Source organism: Elephantulus edwardii, unplaced genomic scaffold (assembly GCF_000299155.1).
Source record: "Elephantulus edwardii isolate Elephantulus edwardi_28Jun2011 unplaced genomic scaffold, EleEdw1.0 scaffold00138, whole genome shotgun sequence".
Classification (NCBI taxonomy): Eukaryota; Metazoa; Chordata; class Mammalia; order Macroscelidea; family Macroscelididae; genus Elephantulus; species Elephantulus edwardii.
In genome coordinates this window covers 8,518,464-8,535,825 of record NW_006399888.1, presented here as the reverse complement: position 1 = coordinate 8,535,825, position 17,362 = coordinate 8,518,464, and the positions used below count along the sequence as shown (strand labels likewise).

Sequence of the window (17,362 nt, the reverse complement as noted above, 5' to 3'; positions counted from 1 at the left end):
AGAGTTAATTCATTTTTAAGTTGTATTAATGATACTGTATCATATGTGTGGTATAAGAAGATGTGTACATGTGCCAAGTTGGCAAAGGAGAGACCGTGATGGTTAATATTATGTGTCGATTAAGCCATGCTCCTGAGTAGTTCAGTAGGCACGATGCTGTGCTCTCTGTTTTGTGGTACGATGTGAACAACCAATGAACCAGAAAAGGAGTTTCCTTGGAAGTGTGGCCTGTATCTACATAATAAATAGACATCCTGGCAAAGCTCTCACTTTTTTCTTTTTGGCTCATAGAATCCCAAAACACTGGAGTATGCTCATGGGAAACCTCAGAACTAGTCATATGAACAGAGCAAGGAAACACTGTATGGTTCAAAATCAAGAAAGGAGTGTGTCAAGGATGTGTCTGTTCACCATTCCTTTTCAATATATAGGCTAAACAGATCATGCAGGAGGCTAGACTCCATTTAGAAGAATGTGGCACCAGGACTGGAGAAAGAATTTGTCAACAACCTCCATTAAGCAGATGACACAGCCTTGCTTGTTAAACTGAGCAGGACCTGAAGCATTTGCTGCGCAAGGTCAAGGACAGCAGTGGAGAAGGACAGCCTGCTTTGAAGGTTGGAGAATCAGTGCAGGAGAGGGAAGCCCCTGGATGAGATAGATTGACACAGTAACTATGTCACTTGCAATGGGGCAAGTATGTCAAAGATAGTGAGGTTGGCTTAAGATAGGCAGAGTTCAGAGCTAGTGTTCAGAACGTTGTTATGAGTTGTAGTGAACTTGACAACACATAGCAACAATGACATCCCAGTAAGCCTGCAGGCCAGATACCTGACCCAAGTATTTGAGGCTTTCCAGTTTCCATAAGTGTGTGGACCATTTCTTTGAAGGAATTATCTTTATCTATATATGCTTCATTGGCTTTGCATTTGAAGAGAACCCAGCCTAAATAAATGCCTGATAAATTTTAGACCAAAGGCTATGTTAATAGCCTAAGTACTATATTTCTACTATGCTCTTAAAGATTTATGGGGAGATATATATGCATGTATATATATATAGATATAGATTTAGATATAGATAGAGATAGAGATAGAGATAGAGATAGAGATAGATAGAGATAGAGATATATAGATATAGATATGTAACTCATTGCAAAATAAAATAAATCTTCACAAATTAGCTTATAATGTTTATAGTATAGTAGTTACAACAAAACCACATATTAATTACAAATTCTTCATTTGAGGATTGCTTTGGCTTTGACAGAAATATCTACTTGCCCCAGAGATTGGTTTTTGGGTTTCAAAACATTTATCCAAAGGAGAAATTGCTGTGATTTATATCTTCCCAGCCTCTTCCAAAGCCTGAGCTCTCTGTGTGATGTTCCTCTGAAAGGGCATCATGAAATCTTCAAAGTCCACCTCGTAGGTGAACCGCTCCCGCAGCAGTTCCCTTTTCCTGATCAGCTCTGCTGTAGTGGCCTCGGGACTCCAAACCTTAAATAAACAACAAAGCTCTTGTCAGAGACAATAGATAGTCAATGCAGATGTTCATATCAAGACAATTTCCAATAGAGTTAGTGTAAGACTGCCAAATTCATTTCTCAGCGGTCTTTTTCTTCTCTTCTAGATCGTAAGAGAAAGATCACTATTTCTGATGATAAGTGTTTGGACAACTGGATACGGAAAAGCTCTCCAGATAGCTTTCTGGTGACCCAGGGACATTTTTAGGGTACCAATAGAGGGAAGCAAAGGAATGAGAAGACCAACTGGACTTAGGACCTTTGTGTCTCAAATGGAAGTAAAAATTATTCTTATAGTAGAAGGCAGAGGAATACGGCAGTCTTATTCATATGGATTCATAGCTATTAGGGGAAAAAACCCTCTTAACCTATCACCCCCTGCCCCTTCAATGCTGCCATCTCTTTTATTGCAGGCATTTTAGGAGATCCATGAAAAATCCAGGCTTGATTGGTGGGAAACATTCAAATAAGATGGTACTCATGGGTACAAAGAGGAAGAGTAGGGTCTTAGAAGTATCAAGAGAAAGTATCTATAGAATTTGATGAATAAATGTGTAGAATTTGATGAATAAATGTGTAGAGAATGGCACTGATCAAATAAAATGTCACTATTTCAAGAAGTAAATTATCACTATATATAGAAAATAACACAAGGAACCAAATTTTAGGGGCAAAACAAGTTGGACATACTGCATTGGAAGTAACTGCAGAACTTTAGAAAAAGGCACATACAAATAGCAACTATAAAAGAAAACCTTTGAGCATTTGTTTAGGTGCTCTGCATAAAAAAAACAACCCTTTTCAAAGTAACGATATAAGCATGTATTCTCTGGAGTACTCACCCTCCGAGGAACAAAAGTTATGTTTACTTTCTTGGTATAACCATTAGTAATCAAAGAATTGAGATAAACCACAGTGTCCTTAGTAATTTTCTTGTCTTCCGGTATTAATGGTACAGCATAAACTGAAGAAAGTGGTTCCTAGATATAAGACAAAAAAAATAATAATCTATTACTTGAAAAACCCAACGTAAGTTATTCACAGTGGTATTTGCTTGTTACGTTCTTATGAAGGCAGATAAAAAAGAAACCAAAAATTACACTTGTTATCGACTTGAGTATGACTCCTAGCAACCCTTTGGACAATGGTTCTGAACCCCATCCTATCCTGTGCCATCCTCACATTTTCTGACACATTATAGCTCATCGCAGCAGTCGTCGTGTCAATCCACCTGATTGACGGTCTTTTGCTTTGCCAAGTCTCTACCCTTTCAAGCATCATGTCCCCTTCTCCAAGGAATCGCTCCTCCTAGCACCATGCCAAAAGTATGTGAGGCAAAGCCTCATCATTCTTGCCTCCAAAAAGCACTCCAGCTTCACCCTATCCAAGACATATTTATTTTGTCTGTCCATAAGTGCCTTTCTCCAACACCATAACTTAAAGTCATCATTTCTTCTTCTGTCACCCCTATTCATTGTCCAGCTCTCAGAACCACAGCAAATGATAAGAAAGACCATGGCCTGACTCAGACACACTTTAGTCCTCAAATTGACATCATTACTCTTCAATAATTTGGATGAGTTCCTATGCGCAGACTTTTCCAGTGCAATGCATCTCCTTATTTCCTGACTGCTGGCATCAAGGGTGTTAATTGTGGATCCAAGTAAGGTGAAGTTGTTGACAGTTCCTATCTCTTCTCCATTCATTATGATGTTGCCTATTGGTCCAGTAGTAAAAATCTTTGTTTTCTTGACATTGAGATGCAATCCATTTTGACGGCTGTATTCCTTGATCTTCTGCAAAAAAGTGCTTCAAGTCCTCCTCTCTTTCAGCAATCAAGGTTGTGCCATCTGCATATTGAATCTCCCTGTGCTCCTGATGCCACATTCCTCTTCATAGAGTCCAGCTTCATGAATAATTTGCTTAGCATACAAATAGAATAGATATGGAGGGAGAATACAACCCTGATCCACTCCCTTTACTTGTATATGATATTAATGAAATTGTTCTATAATTTCTATATTTTGCTTGATCATCTTTCTTAGGAATGGGAGCAAATATGGACCTCTTCTAAACTGTTGGCCAGACAAGCCCTCCTCCAAATTTCCTGGCATAGACCGGTGAGTGCATCCAAGGCTGCATCTGTTAATTGAGACAAGTCAATTGGTATCCCCGTGATTTCTGGGGTCTTATTTTTACTCAGTGCCTTCAATGCAGCTTCTACTTCCTCCTTCATTACCATTGACTCATGTTTGTACGTACTTCCTGAAATTTTTGTGTCAATCAGTTCTTTTTGGTACAGTGATTCTGTGTATTCTCTCCATCTTTTATTGATGCTTTCTGGGTCATTCAATACATTGTCCATATCACCTTTGAATATTGCAATTCAAGGCTTGAATTTGTTTTTCAGTCTTTAAACTTGAGAAGTGCAGAGTTCTTCCCTTTTTATTCTGCAATTCTAGCTTTCTGCATATTTCATTATAATACTTCTCTTTGTCCTTTTGAGCTGCCCTTTGAAATCACTTTTGCTTGAGTGATTCCCCTCCCCTCTCCTTTGTTTTGGTTTTTTGACACTCTAGTGCAATTTTTCAGTTTCTTCTGACATCCATTTGCTTTTTTTTCTTTCTCCTGTTTTTGCAATGCCCTTTTGTTTCTTCATGGATGATATCAAGAATATAAACTCATCCAGTAGCTAATTCTGAGAAGAATGGGAATCCCAGAACACTTGATTGTGCTTATGCGAAATCTATGCTTGGACCAGGAGGCAGTCATGACAACAGAGCAAGGAAACACTGTATGGCTCAAAATTGGGAAGGGTGTACGCCAGGGATGTGTCCTATCTCCATATCTTTTCAATCTATATGCAGAACAGATTTATCTGGGAGGCTGGGCTCTATGAGGAGAAATGGCATCAGGATTGGAGGAAGACTCATCAACAATCTGCATTATGCAGATGACACAACCCTGCTTGCTGAAACTGAGGAGGAACAGAAGTGCTTACTGTAGAGGGTCAAGGAGTGCAGCCTTCAATATGGATTGACACTCAATATCAAGAAAACAAAGATTCTCACTGCTGGGCTGACTGGCAGCATCATGATAGATGGCGAAGAGATTGAGATTGTTAACAGCTTTACTTTGCTTGTCTCCATAATCAGCACTCTTGGCACCAGCAGCCAGGAAGTTAAAAGATGAATTGCATTGGCAAAGTCTGCTGTCAGAGACCTCTCCAAAGTAATGAAGAGCAATGATTTCACTCTGGAGGCTAAGGTGCACCTGATACAGGCCATGGTCTTTGCAATCACTTGCTATGCATTAGAGTGCTGGACAATGACTGGGGGGCAGAAGGAGAATTGATGCCTTTGAGCTGTGGTGCTGGAGAAGAGTATTGAATGTACCATGAACTGCTAAGAGAACAAACATGTTTGTCCTGGAAAGGGTGAAACCAGGCTGCTCCTTGGAGTCAAGGATTTTGAAACTTCATGTGACATACTCTGGACATGTTGCAAGGAGGGACCAGTCCTTGGAGAGGGACATCATGCTTGGGAGGGTGGAGGGACAGCACAGGAGAGAAAGACCCTCAATGAGATGGATTGATTCAACAACTGGGGAAATGAGGATAGGTGTGTCAGAGACATTGAGGTTGGCACAGGACAGAGCCGGGTTTAGTCTGTTGTACATAGGGTTGCTATGAGTCACAGGAGAGTCGACAGCACATAAAAACAACAGTCTTCAGTCATTGGTGTTTAATGCCTCAAACCTATTTCTGACATGATCTTGAAATTCAGATGGAATAGATTCAAGATCATATCTTGGGTCCTGTGGATTTATTTTCATTTTCTTCTGCCTCAATTTGAATTTGCATATGAGTAATTGATGGTCTGACCCACAGTCCACTGCTGGCCTAGTTTTGACTGCCAATATTGAGCTTCTTCAATAATTTCTTACACAGATGTAGTCAATCTGACTTCTAGGCAGCCCCTCAGGTGAAGTCCATGTGTAAAGTCATTGTGTCTTTTAAAAAAAGGTATTTGCAATGAATCATTGAAAATACAAAATTGAATCATTCTATTTCCATCCTCAGTTCAATAACCAAGTCTATATTTTCCAACTACTATTCCTTCTTCACTGTTTCCAACTTTTGCATTCCACCAATTATCATTAATGCATCTTAAACGCATTTTTAGTCAATTTTGGACTGCAAGATATGGTAAAAATTCCCATTTTCCTCCTCTTTGGTTGTAGTTATAGGAGTGTATATTTGAATAATAGTTAACAGGTCTTTCTTGTATGTGTATGGATAATGTCCTATTACTGCCAACATTGTATTTCAGAATAAAACTTGAAATTGACTTTTTCACTATGAATGCAACACTATTCTTCTTCTGTTTTTCATTTCCAGTCCATATGCCGTGATTACCTGATTCAAAGTGGCCAAAGCTGTTTCATCTCATCTCATTAATACCTAATATGTCAATGTTCAGATATTCCATTTAGTCTTTGACAATTTCCAGTCTTCCAACTTTCAAGCTACGTACATTTCATGCTCCAATTTTTAAATGATGTTTGTCATTGTTTTTCCTCACTTCAACTGACCTCCAATCTGGGCTCTACCACTACACTACTATAACTATCCATATTCCTCTAGTGTTCACAGGGTTTTCAAAGGCCTATTATTTAATATGTGAATGGCAGATCCTGCTTCCTAGTCTGTCTTAATCTGGGAGCTCTACTGAAACCTGTCCACCATGGATAACTCTTATAACATTTGACACACCAGCAGCACAGCTTTCAGTATCACAGCCATCCACAGTTAACTTTATCAGTTTTAACTTGAGGTTAAATATAAGATCTTGGGATAATTTGAGGCAAGGGAAATTTATTAGTTTGACGTAAATCTTTCTTGTTGTTATTGTCCAGGAGAAACCATGTTGTTCTCTTGGTGGTCCATCATATGTCCAATAGTCTTCTCTAGTATCACAATTCAATGGTATTGATTCTTCTTCTGTCATCCTTAGTCATTGTCCTACCCTCAGATGTATAACAAGTAATTAAGAAGACCATAGCTTGGATCAGGGGCACATTGTTGTTGTTGTTATGTGCCATTGAGTTGCTTGCAACTCATAGCGACCCTATGTGCAAGAGCCCTAAACCCTTCTCTATCCTGTGCCAACCGCATTGTCTCCAAACACCTACTCCCACTACCCCAATCACTGAATCCATCCATCTCATCAAGGGTCTTCCTCTCCTGTGCTGTCTCTCCACTCTCCCAAATAAGATGTCCCTCTCCAAGGACATGCAACATGCCCAAAGGGACACCTTAGTCTCTAGATAAGACATCATCATTCCTTAGCATACTGGAGAGTCCCTAACAGCAAACTCTACTAAAGCAACTTGTCTTTTGATTGATTCCCTGACTGCTAGTGCCAAGAGTGTTGATTATGGATCAGAGCAAAATGAATTTGTTAACAACTTCAACCTCTTCTTCATCTATCATGATGTTGCCAATAGGCCTGGAAGTGAGACTGTTTGTTTCATTGGTATTGAGATACAATCTATATTGAAGACTGCAGTTCTTGACTTTCTGCAGCAACACTTCAAGTCCTCCTCAATTTTGGTGGGCAACGTTGTGTCATCTGCATAATGTAGGTTGTTGATGAGTCTTCCTCCAATCCTGATGCCATTTTCTTCTTCACAAAGTCTAGCCTCCCACATGATCTGTTTTGCATATAGATTGAAAAGGTATGGAGAAAGGACACATCCCTGACACAGTCCTTGATTTTGAACATGCACTGCTTCCTTGCTCTGTTCATCTGACTGCTTTCTGGTCTTAGTAGGTTTTGCATGAGCACAATCAAGAGTTCTGGGATTCCCATTCTTCTCAATGTTAGCTACAATCTGCTCTCATTCACACAGTCAGATGCCTTTGTATAGTTAAGAAAATAAAAATTGTCATTCTTCTGGTACACTCTGCTTTCAGCCAAGATCCAGCTAGTATTGACTATGATAGCCCTAGTCCCATGGCCTCTTCTAAACCCAAATGTGCTGTTTCAGCCATTTTTCAATAAGATTTTTCTTGCATGTAATATTAGTGATATTGTTCAATAATTTCCACACTCTCTTTGGATCACTTTTTTTGAGACTGAGAATAAATTGGACTTTCTTCCAGCCAGTTGACCAAGTACTGTCCTCTATATTTTTTTGGCACAACATGGTAAGCAAGAAATAGAAATAGGAAAAAAAAATAAAAGAAAGAAATAGAAATTGTTAGAAATACTTAATTTCTTAAACTTTGACTTTTTTTTTTAAATTGGTGTGTTAATTTGAATAATAGTTACATTAACACATCTTCCTTGTATGGGTATTGAAATTATCCTATCACAGACAGCATTGTACTTAGGACAGATCTTGAAATTTGCTTTGAGATGATAAATGTGATGTCATTTGTCATTAGTCTGTTAACTCCTGACACAGTAGATTATTTGATTATCTGATTAAAAATTAGCATTATCATCACTTCTCAGTCTTCTGGCTAATATAACTTGTAAAAATGATCATTACTAGATACCAGACCATTTCATCTCAGCAATTCCTAAGATATCAATCTTTTTGTGTTCCATTTCTTTTTTGACAGCTTGCAATTTTTCTTGATTTACGGTCCAATTATCAATGGATGTTTGCAGCTATTTCTTCTCTATTTTGGGTCACGCCACATCATCCAATAAAGGCTTTCACTGACTGAACACTTTGCTCTGTTCACAGCATTGAGGCAGATCCTACTTCAAGTAGGAGTTCTTTCATAATTATGTTTACTGTGCCCAGAACATACTTTGTTAAAAGTAGAGTCTAGTGGGCAGTCTCCTCCCAAACGATTAGGTGCCTCTGAAAACCCGCCAGAGGATCAGCAATGGGTCCGTACACAACAACAACAGTAGTGTACTAGTAGTGGGTGTTGGGGGTTGATGGAGGAGAAAGATTGAGCCCCACCCCAGTACTCTGAGGAGATCTACATTTGAATGGATTTATAAACCCACTTCGAACTTCTGACTGAAGAAAGTCACATTTGAAAGAAGGACAGGCAAGATAGGAGAGAAAGGAAAAGGAAAAGGAAAGACTGTCTTTTTTAAACTCGAACAAGCTGTTTGGCTTCTGAGGCAGGGTAAAGTTGGTGCCTATCAGAGACCACTTCCAGCACCTGAGATTGGAGGGAGAAGGTGAGAATCCTCACTCATGGGATCACCTGGATCCAAAGGAATGGAAGTGGGATGAATACAATGGAGAAACACGCTGAGCTTTGAAGTATTCCTTTAACACGGTCCTTAACATGCACAGCCCTTCAGCACTTAGCATGCACGATGTATGGATGTGCAGGAAAGGGTTGTTGGTTTGAAGAACAGGGAATCATGAGGACTTGCTGACTTGGCCCGATGTGGGGGTAAGGGCTGTGTGAAGGGATCAACAGATCTGGAACATAAGGAGAAGTGTAGACTCCTTAGCTTGTGGCTCACAGCCATTTGAACCTAGCCACAGCTGGCTGGGGATAAGTTGACCAGAATCTAACTAGGAGAAGATGATCCATGCTGTGTGTTAGAGTTCATTGCTGCAACCTGATGGCTTGCTCTTGACTAGACTCTGCTTGTGGATGTAGAGGCTCAGAGTGTGCAGATTGAACAAAAGATTCTTCAGCAAAATTTCTCAGAGTTTTGGTTTGATAAGGAGGGGCAGACCAGAAATTAACGGTGTAAAACTGGGATATTAAGGCATGAGGCATGAGGTAACTGGCTGATACACTTTCATAAATGTAGTTTTTATTAAGGGGACAAAACTCCACAATATACATGCATGAAATTGAATGTAAATGAAATACTGTATAAAAGATGCATAAAATGAAATGTATATAAATGATTAAAATATTAATTTAAGAAAAAAAGACAAATTCCAATAAAACATATACATAGAACAAGAAAGAATTGGCCAAACAGAATAAGATAATACGGCATATTTAGGAAAAATTGTGTTATCAGGGTTGAATTCTTCTCTTTACCTATTTAATCTGTATGCCAAGCAAATAATGTTAGTAACTGAACTATACAAAGAATAGGTTGGAGGAAAACATATCAACAACCTGTGCAGGCAGACGACACAGCTTTGTTTGCAGGAAATGAAAAAGGCTTGAAGCACTTACTGACAGATATCTGAGACTACAGCTTTCAAGATGGATTACATCTCAACATTAGAAAAACAAAAACCTCCTATGCTAGACCAGTAGGCAACATGGTGATAGATGGAGAAGATCGCAGTTGTCAGGGATTCACAATCAACACCATGATATCAGCAGTCAAAAGAAATCAAAAGTCTTGTTGTGTTGGGAAAAATCTGTCAAGTACCTCTCTGTCAAGCTGTCAAAGACCTCTCTAAAGTGCTAAAGCAAGGTCAAAACTAAAATGCACCTAATCCAAACTAGAATATTTCCAATTGCTTTATTTGCATCTGAATGCTGGACAATGAATAAGGATGACAGAAGAATCATCTATGCCTTTGATTTGTGGGGCTAGCAGAGAGTATGGAACAGCCTATGGTCTGCCAAAAGTACAGACAGATCTATGGTGGTGGTAACTGGGGTGCTCCTTAGAGGTAAAGCTGGTGAAATTTCACTGCATATACTTTGACCATCTATTCAAGAAGTGCCAGTTCTTGGAGAAAGACATTATGTTGAGAATGCCTTCAGAAATGTGGACTGACGTAGTGACTATATCAAGGGGCTCAAGGAAATCAGACACAGAGAGGATGGTGCTGGAGAGGGCACGATTCTGATTGATTGTTCATTAGGTCGCCTATGGGTAGTCAATCCGAGGGCACAGAACATCAAATGTCTATTACCAATTCCGGTTTCAGTATTCTTATTGCATTTAATTGAACCCACTTCATTTCATGTGGAATTTGTTTGAATAAAAAGTGCTTAGATTCTTTCCAGAATAGTTAATACATTTTCCTGTGAGATATTCCTTTAAAATCCAAAGTAGGAATAGGAGATGGTAGGCATGCAGAGGGTGGGAAGCAGAGGAAATTACGAGCTCATAGAGCTTGGTGGGCAGAAGGAGGAGGTGAAGGAATTAGGAAAGATACAGTGGGGACCCGAAAAGATAGGCAATAATGGCCATAGGTCAATGGTGCTTAATTTTATAAAAAAATAATGTATGGAATACAATATGAAATACAGATACATATGAAATATAATATGAAATACATATTCAATACAAGTGAATGAAGGACTGTGTGAAACAGTGTACATGAATGAAACACAATGTATCAAATTTTATATGCAAACCAATATAAAATAAAAATACATTTTTAAAAAGTACTATATGATGCTAACCACTGTGACACTGATGTCCAAATGTGATAATGGTTACCCATGGTGGACAGTGTTTGGTGGAGCTTCCCGATTAAAATAAGCTGGGAAGCAGGAGTGGCATCCACTTCTGAAATGGCTTGCCCCCGGAAACTCTATGAACAGTGCTCAGGTCTTTTATTCGCAGGGTCGCTATTAGTCGTCTACGACTCGATGGCACTTAACAACACAACATAACTATATAATGGTGCTGAGAATACTAACTGCAAAATAATGTTTTATCCATATTGTATAATCTATAAATAATTCCTCCCCACCCACACTATTAACAATGTTTTAAAGCACTATATTTGCTAATAGTCAATTTCTTTTCCTACCTCCTCTTTCTTGATTTCAGCGCCTTCAGGCTTTGATTTAATGGCTGGCTTGCCTTTTCCTGCTTTTTGATTTTCTGTTGGTTTGGGCAGGTTATCCAGCTTTTCTTTAATCATATTAATTATTCTATAGTCGGCATATGCCTTTGCAACATCCATGGCATTGTGCCCTAATCAAAACATAAGTTCAGAGTCAGATTAGCAATAAGCAATGTAACAAAACGTCAGTACAGCAGCCTTAAGTATGTGGTCCTAAAGGTAACTGTTGAAGGAAATGAGCATGAGGAGTATTACAGGTTCAGAGTATATTTTTTTCTAAAGTAAAGCCAGTTCTAAAATCCTAGGGCTTAAAATACCACTTAGTGCCACAAATTGTTCTTGTTCTTAAATTCTGTTAACAGGTTTCTTTAAGAGGTGAGGGGAAGTACTAGAGGATTATATTCCACCTTCAATCGATATTTCTCTTTCCCACAATAAGCACATTTTTCTTTAATGTGATATTTTCCTATTTTATTTCCCCAATGCCATGACATAATGAGGCAGAGTCTAAATGAAACTGGAGAAGCTGGTGGACACAGAGGGCTGAGCACTGTATACTCTCCAATATCCTCAGGCCTGATGCAATATTACTTGTGACTGAGGCAGCGTGAGGCTCCTAGAGGTATAAAGTTCTCAGATAGAAAAGAAGCAACTAGTTATAACATAAAAAAGGAAAAGGCAACGGAAAAGAACCTCAACGTACTTTTGTAAATCATTTTTCATCATCTTATATGGTATTTGAGGTATAAGGTATGCCTGCTGTTTGTTTCCTACAATCAAAGGAGCTTCTTTTCAAGAATTATTTGGATTTAGAAGGAAATCAAAGTAGATCGAGTCTTTGGACTCTGCTGATTACTAACTCTAATGCCTATAATAGGTGCTATCTCAGTATATTATCCGCTAACCAATCAACAAGTTCACACACTGACGGTTACTAGTCCAGGATTAAAAATGTATAGAAATTTAGGGTAAATATTAAGACCTTTTTATAGCAATTTTAGAGCACAATCTTCTTCCCCACCCCCAATCTTCTTTTTTTTTTCTACCTGCGTCCCAATCTTCTTTTTAATGTAACTGAAAACATTTCCTACAGACTCATTATCATGGAGTAACAAATCTTTCCCTGCAATGAGTTTTCAGAGGCTGTGAATCACTTGGGAAGAAATTATCCATCTTTCTCTCAAGTAGCTGCTGGTGGATTAGAACTTCCCGAGTAGTGCAATTCCCTATGGATTATGCTCCCAGAGCTCCCCATTCTATCAACTCAACTCTGCCATCCAGTGGGAATCCACTCATAGTTGACTCTGCAGAGGGTTTTTAGAGGTTGTAAATTGTACAGAAAGAAATGGTCTATATTTTTCCTGAGGACCAGTTGGTGGATTGAAAATGTCTATGTTTGAGTAGGTAGTGCAGCTCCTTACTATTAGGCCAACACAGTGCCAGAGCATGGGCTCTCCTATCTCTATCTATCTATCTATCTATCTATCTATCTATCTATCTATATCTATCTTCCTATTCTGTTATTCATTGGAGAGTTGGACAATGACTAGGGAGGATAGGAGAATTGATGCCTTTGAGCTGTGGTGTTGGAGTAGAGTATTGAGGGTACCATGGAATGCTAAGAAAACAAACAGATTCATCCTGGGGAGGGTTAAACCAGGCTACTCCTTGGAGGCAAGGATTCTGGGGCTTCATCTGACATACTTTGGTCATGTTGTAAGGAGAGACCGTTCCTTGGAGAAGGACATCATGCTTGGAAGGGTGGAGGGACAGCGCAGGAGGGGAAGGCCCTCTATGAGGTGGATTGATTCAGTGACTGGGGTAATCAGGATGGGTGCATCAGAGACAGTGAGATTGGCACAGGATAGAGCATGGTTTAGGGCTGTTGTACATAGGGTCTCTATGTACATAGGGCTATTGTACATAGAGTCACAGGTGACTCGACGGCACATAACAACAACAACAATAAATTATATCTATAAAATTGCTAGAAAGGCTTCAGGCCTTTTGTTCATAGGGTCACTATGAGTTGTGCTCGACTTGACAACAACAAAGAGAGTAGTTAGCAGTCCAGAAAAGACTATTATCCTTCACCATAGCTAATTTGAGAGAAACCACTGGGTATAAAACAAATTATTCTTTGTACACTCAGTAACATTTAACTCAGATTCATGCTCACAGTAATTGTATACAGCTTCATAAGAATAGAATTCACAGTCCAGAACCTAACACAGACTCTCTTTTACTAATACCAACCATTAACAATACATATATAACAAATACCTCTTCTGTTTTCCATTTGGAATTTAGCACCAAGATCAAGCAAATATTTTACTGTATCCAGTCTACAGCTCTCAATAGCTCTACTTAAAGGAGTTGAGTTGTTGATTGAAGGTGCATCTATTATAGCTCCATATTTAACGAGAAGTTCAACAATATCTTGTTGACCTGCATGGCATGCAAAATGAAGTGGAGTCCACAGGAAATTGTCTGTTGCATTGACATTAGCCCTATAAAATAAGAGAGGTATATAAAATAAATATATTGGTTATTCCACATAAGCCTAAAAATGCAAAGCAATAGTAATTTATAGCTTTTTAACAGTTTTAGCAACTTTTTGCATAAAAAAAATTGTACACATCGTGTTTCATTCATACATTGTGTTTTGCACATTCTTTCATTCACATTGTTTCATACCATCATTCCCATTCATGGTGTTTTATAAAACCAACTATGCCCACAATCACCCCATCCTTTCAGGTCCCCACTGAATCTTTCCTAATTCCTTCACCCCCCTCCCTCCATTTTTAAAACAAACTAGGGAAGCTTTAAATTAAATAAACTCTGTACCATAATTTTGTTCTGCAGCAATTGAAAATCTTAAATATCTTTGTGGATATATAATGTTCTTTTATTTTTTAAAAGCACATACGTCATCCTGATGGTGACCATTTTTGTAAGGTTAAAAGTTACAAAAATTATACAAGTGGAGTCAATAAATAAAAGCTTACTGGAAATATATGTTATACTATCCAATTTTATGTCTACTTTCTCTTCAAGTTATGAATTTTTTAATGTCACTTTCAGTATTAAAATCATACTATATTACTTAAAGCATAATCCTTTAAACAAATTCACCATCCAAAAATTAAAATTGTCTTTGTTTTATACTCATCTTGATAAGATAAAATTTTAATCTTTCTTGGACATTAAAAAGAACAGTAATAACAGTGTCTTTTATCAAATCTGTAGTGCCCAACACTGCTAATAAGTGCTCTTCATCTTTTAAACTAATTTAATCAACAAATTCTTTGAAACCCTAATGAGAAATGGAGGTACAGAAAAATTAACAAATATTCTCCAGATTGCACATCAATGGTTGGAAAAAAGCATTAATACTGACCTACATACGATCACTATGAGTCTCAAGAGACTCAATGGCACATAACAACAATAAGAACAAGAATCTATATTTAAAAATAAGGATATTAACTTTTTTTGTAAACTAACTTATGTGGACACTTATGTGAACTCTATATGGGTTTACTGTGATGCTTAAATTTGTGCCATTGGGGTATCAAATACCAGAATGGTTTCCCAATGTGGACAGTGTTTGGTAGAGCTCCCAGTTATAAAATAGGTTTGGAAGCAGGAACGACATCCACTTCCTAAACCACAGGCCTCTGGAAACTCTATGAACTTGGAGAAATGACAATAGTTATGGAAAGGCATGAGGTCTTTTGTTCACAGAGTTGCTGTGAGTCATGTTCCACTTGATGGCAATCAACAACAACAACAACAGCTTTAGTTAGTTTTGTTTTAAAGGTAGTTATGCTTGGTATTTTTAAAGTGTGAGATGTGGTTTTGTTGTTTGGTTTTGTATGTGTGTGTGTGTGTTTTAAAGTGACCCAAGCAAAATACTGACCTTCCTGAGGTGGTGGGCAAAACTTGTCCTTAAAAAAAAATACAAACATGCCCTTAGTGTTTCTAGCCATTATGCCAACTTGCTTCAATGTCACTGGTACACTCACAAAAAGACCCATTAAATCATTAAATAGCAGCCCCACCCAGGGACACGGCAAATGGTTACTGTGCTCTGGTGCTAAGGGCGGGGGGCGGTTGGAGTCCACAAGGTCTACTCACTCAGAAGCAAATCCTGGGGATTGGTTTCAGACACACACTGGATTGTTATGAGTTCCAAACAATTCCTGAGCAACTGGGTAGTGTGTGTGTGTGTGTGTACCCTACCATCTAGGTAAGACCATGAGCCCAAACTGCTTTATCTTCCAAGAACTCTATTAACAGCACCTGGAAGAGCTTCTGTTCCCCTCTGTGGCCCCTGTGCTCACTTTCAGTTTGGATTTCATTCTTACAGGCAAGTTTTATTTGCCACCACTCCACCCCTTTTCCCATTATAAGGGCTATTATTAAAAAAAAACCCACAAATAAAAATTAAAAATAAGGGCTATTATAAGCCCATTTGTCAATATAAGACCTATTTGCAAAGTATTGAGGCATTTTTCTGTGCAACTTAAAATGTTGAAGCAGAACGTTTCTTTCTCATTCTTTTATTTCCTTGAATTACTTTTGTGTGCCACGGAGTAGCAGCCGACCCAGCTGAGACTACAGTGGGTTTTCAGAGACTGTGAAGCCCTCGAGAGGAGACTGCCCATCTTTCTCCCTTGGAGCAGCTGGTGGATTCGAACTGCCTGCCGCTGGGTGGGTAATGCAACTCCTGACTGTTGACTCATTCAGTCACAGAACATACCCTTTCTCCAGAAGAAACTTGACCGCGTCAATGTTGCCGGTTGCACAGGCCGTCATAAGGGGTGTTTTGTAATAATTATCCTTCATATCGACAGGTATCCCTGAATCGAAGGCCTTTTTCAGGGAAGCCAGGTCTCCTGCCTTGGTGACATAGTTAATGTTGGTGTAGACTTTCGCAGGGTCATCGATGTACCAGGCAGAGTCGTCCTGGATGGGATGTTCTGGGGGGTGAACGCGGTTGAAACGGCTGCAGTCAGTCACGTTCTTGTAGGTTTCAATCAAGTAATAGGGTGGCCCCCCGCCCTTCCTCAACGGGAAAGCATTATCCGGGATGACGCAGATCGGGAGAGGCAAAACGAATTTGCTTTTCTTCACTCTTTTGCCTATCCCTTTTTTCTTTTTCTTAGGCTCGTAGGATCCCAAGACGTAATTCTTGCTTAAGTATTTGGTTCCTTTAAAGAAATCATTAATGTTAATCCCCGCTCCCCGGAATCGCTCGTGAAGCTGGGCAATGGCAGCCAGCTGCTCCGCGCTCACAAAATCTTGCCGCTCCTCCAGGGTCATCACAAAGTCCTCCTTGCTGACCGTCCCGTCGCCTCTATCCACCAGCGAGAAGGCTTCGCGAAGGAAGGTCTCCTGGTCCATTGACCAGTCGTGCAGTCGCAGGGCCCACAGAGGGTTGGGGTTCTTGGCTCCGGTCCTTGAGAGTTTATTAGCGATTTGCTCTGCTTTGCGAATTTCTTTGCCTGCTGCTTTGAAGCCCAACTCTTTAGCCACAGCCCTGGGCGTTTTATGGTCTAAATTCTTCCATTTCAAGTCACAACCTAAAGGGAGGGGGAGGGGGGGAAGAAACATCATATGGATGAGTAGTTTAAAGATTCTACAAACAATATTCATCCAACTGCTTCCTCAAAGGGACTTCGAGAGACTAAGTTGTACCCCCAAAGTAGACACTGAATAAAGCCGAGCCTATTTAGTTACACTAATCTACCTTAAGCTACAATGACAACATAGAGAGAGCTACATTGGCCTAGTGGACAGAAAGTTATGCTACCAAGCCCAAGGTGGGTGATTTTAATCTTGGCCCTCAGGCCTGGCTTAATTTTTTTTTTTTTATCAAATTCTTCTAGGTAGTATAGCACTGGTCTGTGCATTGCTGGACAGAGGTAACTTGTGCTTGCTGTGATGCTAAACCCTATGACACTGATGTCCAAATGTGACACTGGTCACCCATGGTGGACAGTGTTTGCTGGAACTTCCCAACTAAAACAAGCTTGGGAGCAGGAGTGGCATCCACTTCTGAAATGG

At 39.3% G+C, this 17,362-nt stretch overlaps 1 protein-coding gene across 1 annotated transcript in view; it reads right to left on the bottom strand.

The window, feature by feature from the left end:
- Nucleotides 1-1,340: 1,340 nt before the first annotated feature.
- The window catches only part of ANKEF1 (ankyrin repeat and EF-hand domain containing 1), a 27,865-nt gene continuing 11,843 nt past the window's right edge, over nucleotides 1,341-17,362 (bottom strand). Inside the window, exons 5-9 of the mRNA XM_006894268.1 lie at nucleotides 16,056-16,878; nucleotides 13,571-13,797; nucleotides 11,252-11,418; nucleotides 2,368-2,505; nucleotides 1,341-1,499 (exon numbers count right to left, since the gene is read on the bottom strand). Coding sequence (XP_006894330.1) covers nucleotides 1,341-1,499; nucleotides 2,368-2,505; nucleotides 11,252-11,418; nucleotides 13,571-13,797; nucleotides 16,056-16,878 — 1,514 coding nt within the window. The remainder of the gene's footprint in view (nucleotides 1,500-2,367; nucleotides 2,506-11,251; nucleotides 11,419-13,570; nucleotides 13,798-16,055; nucleotides 16,879-17,362) is intronic.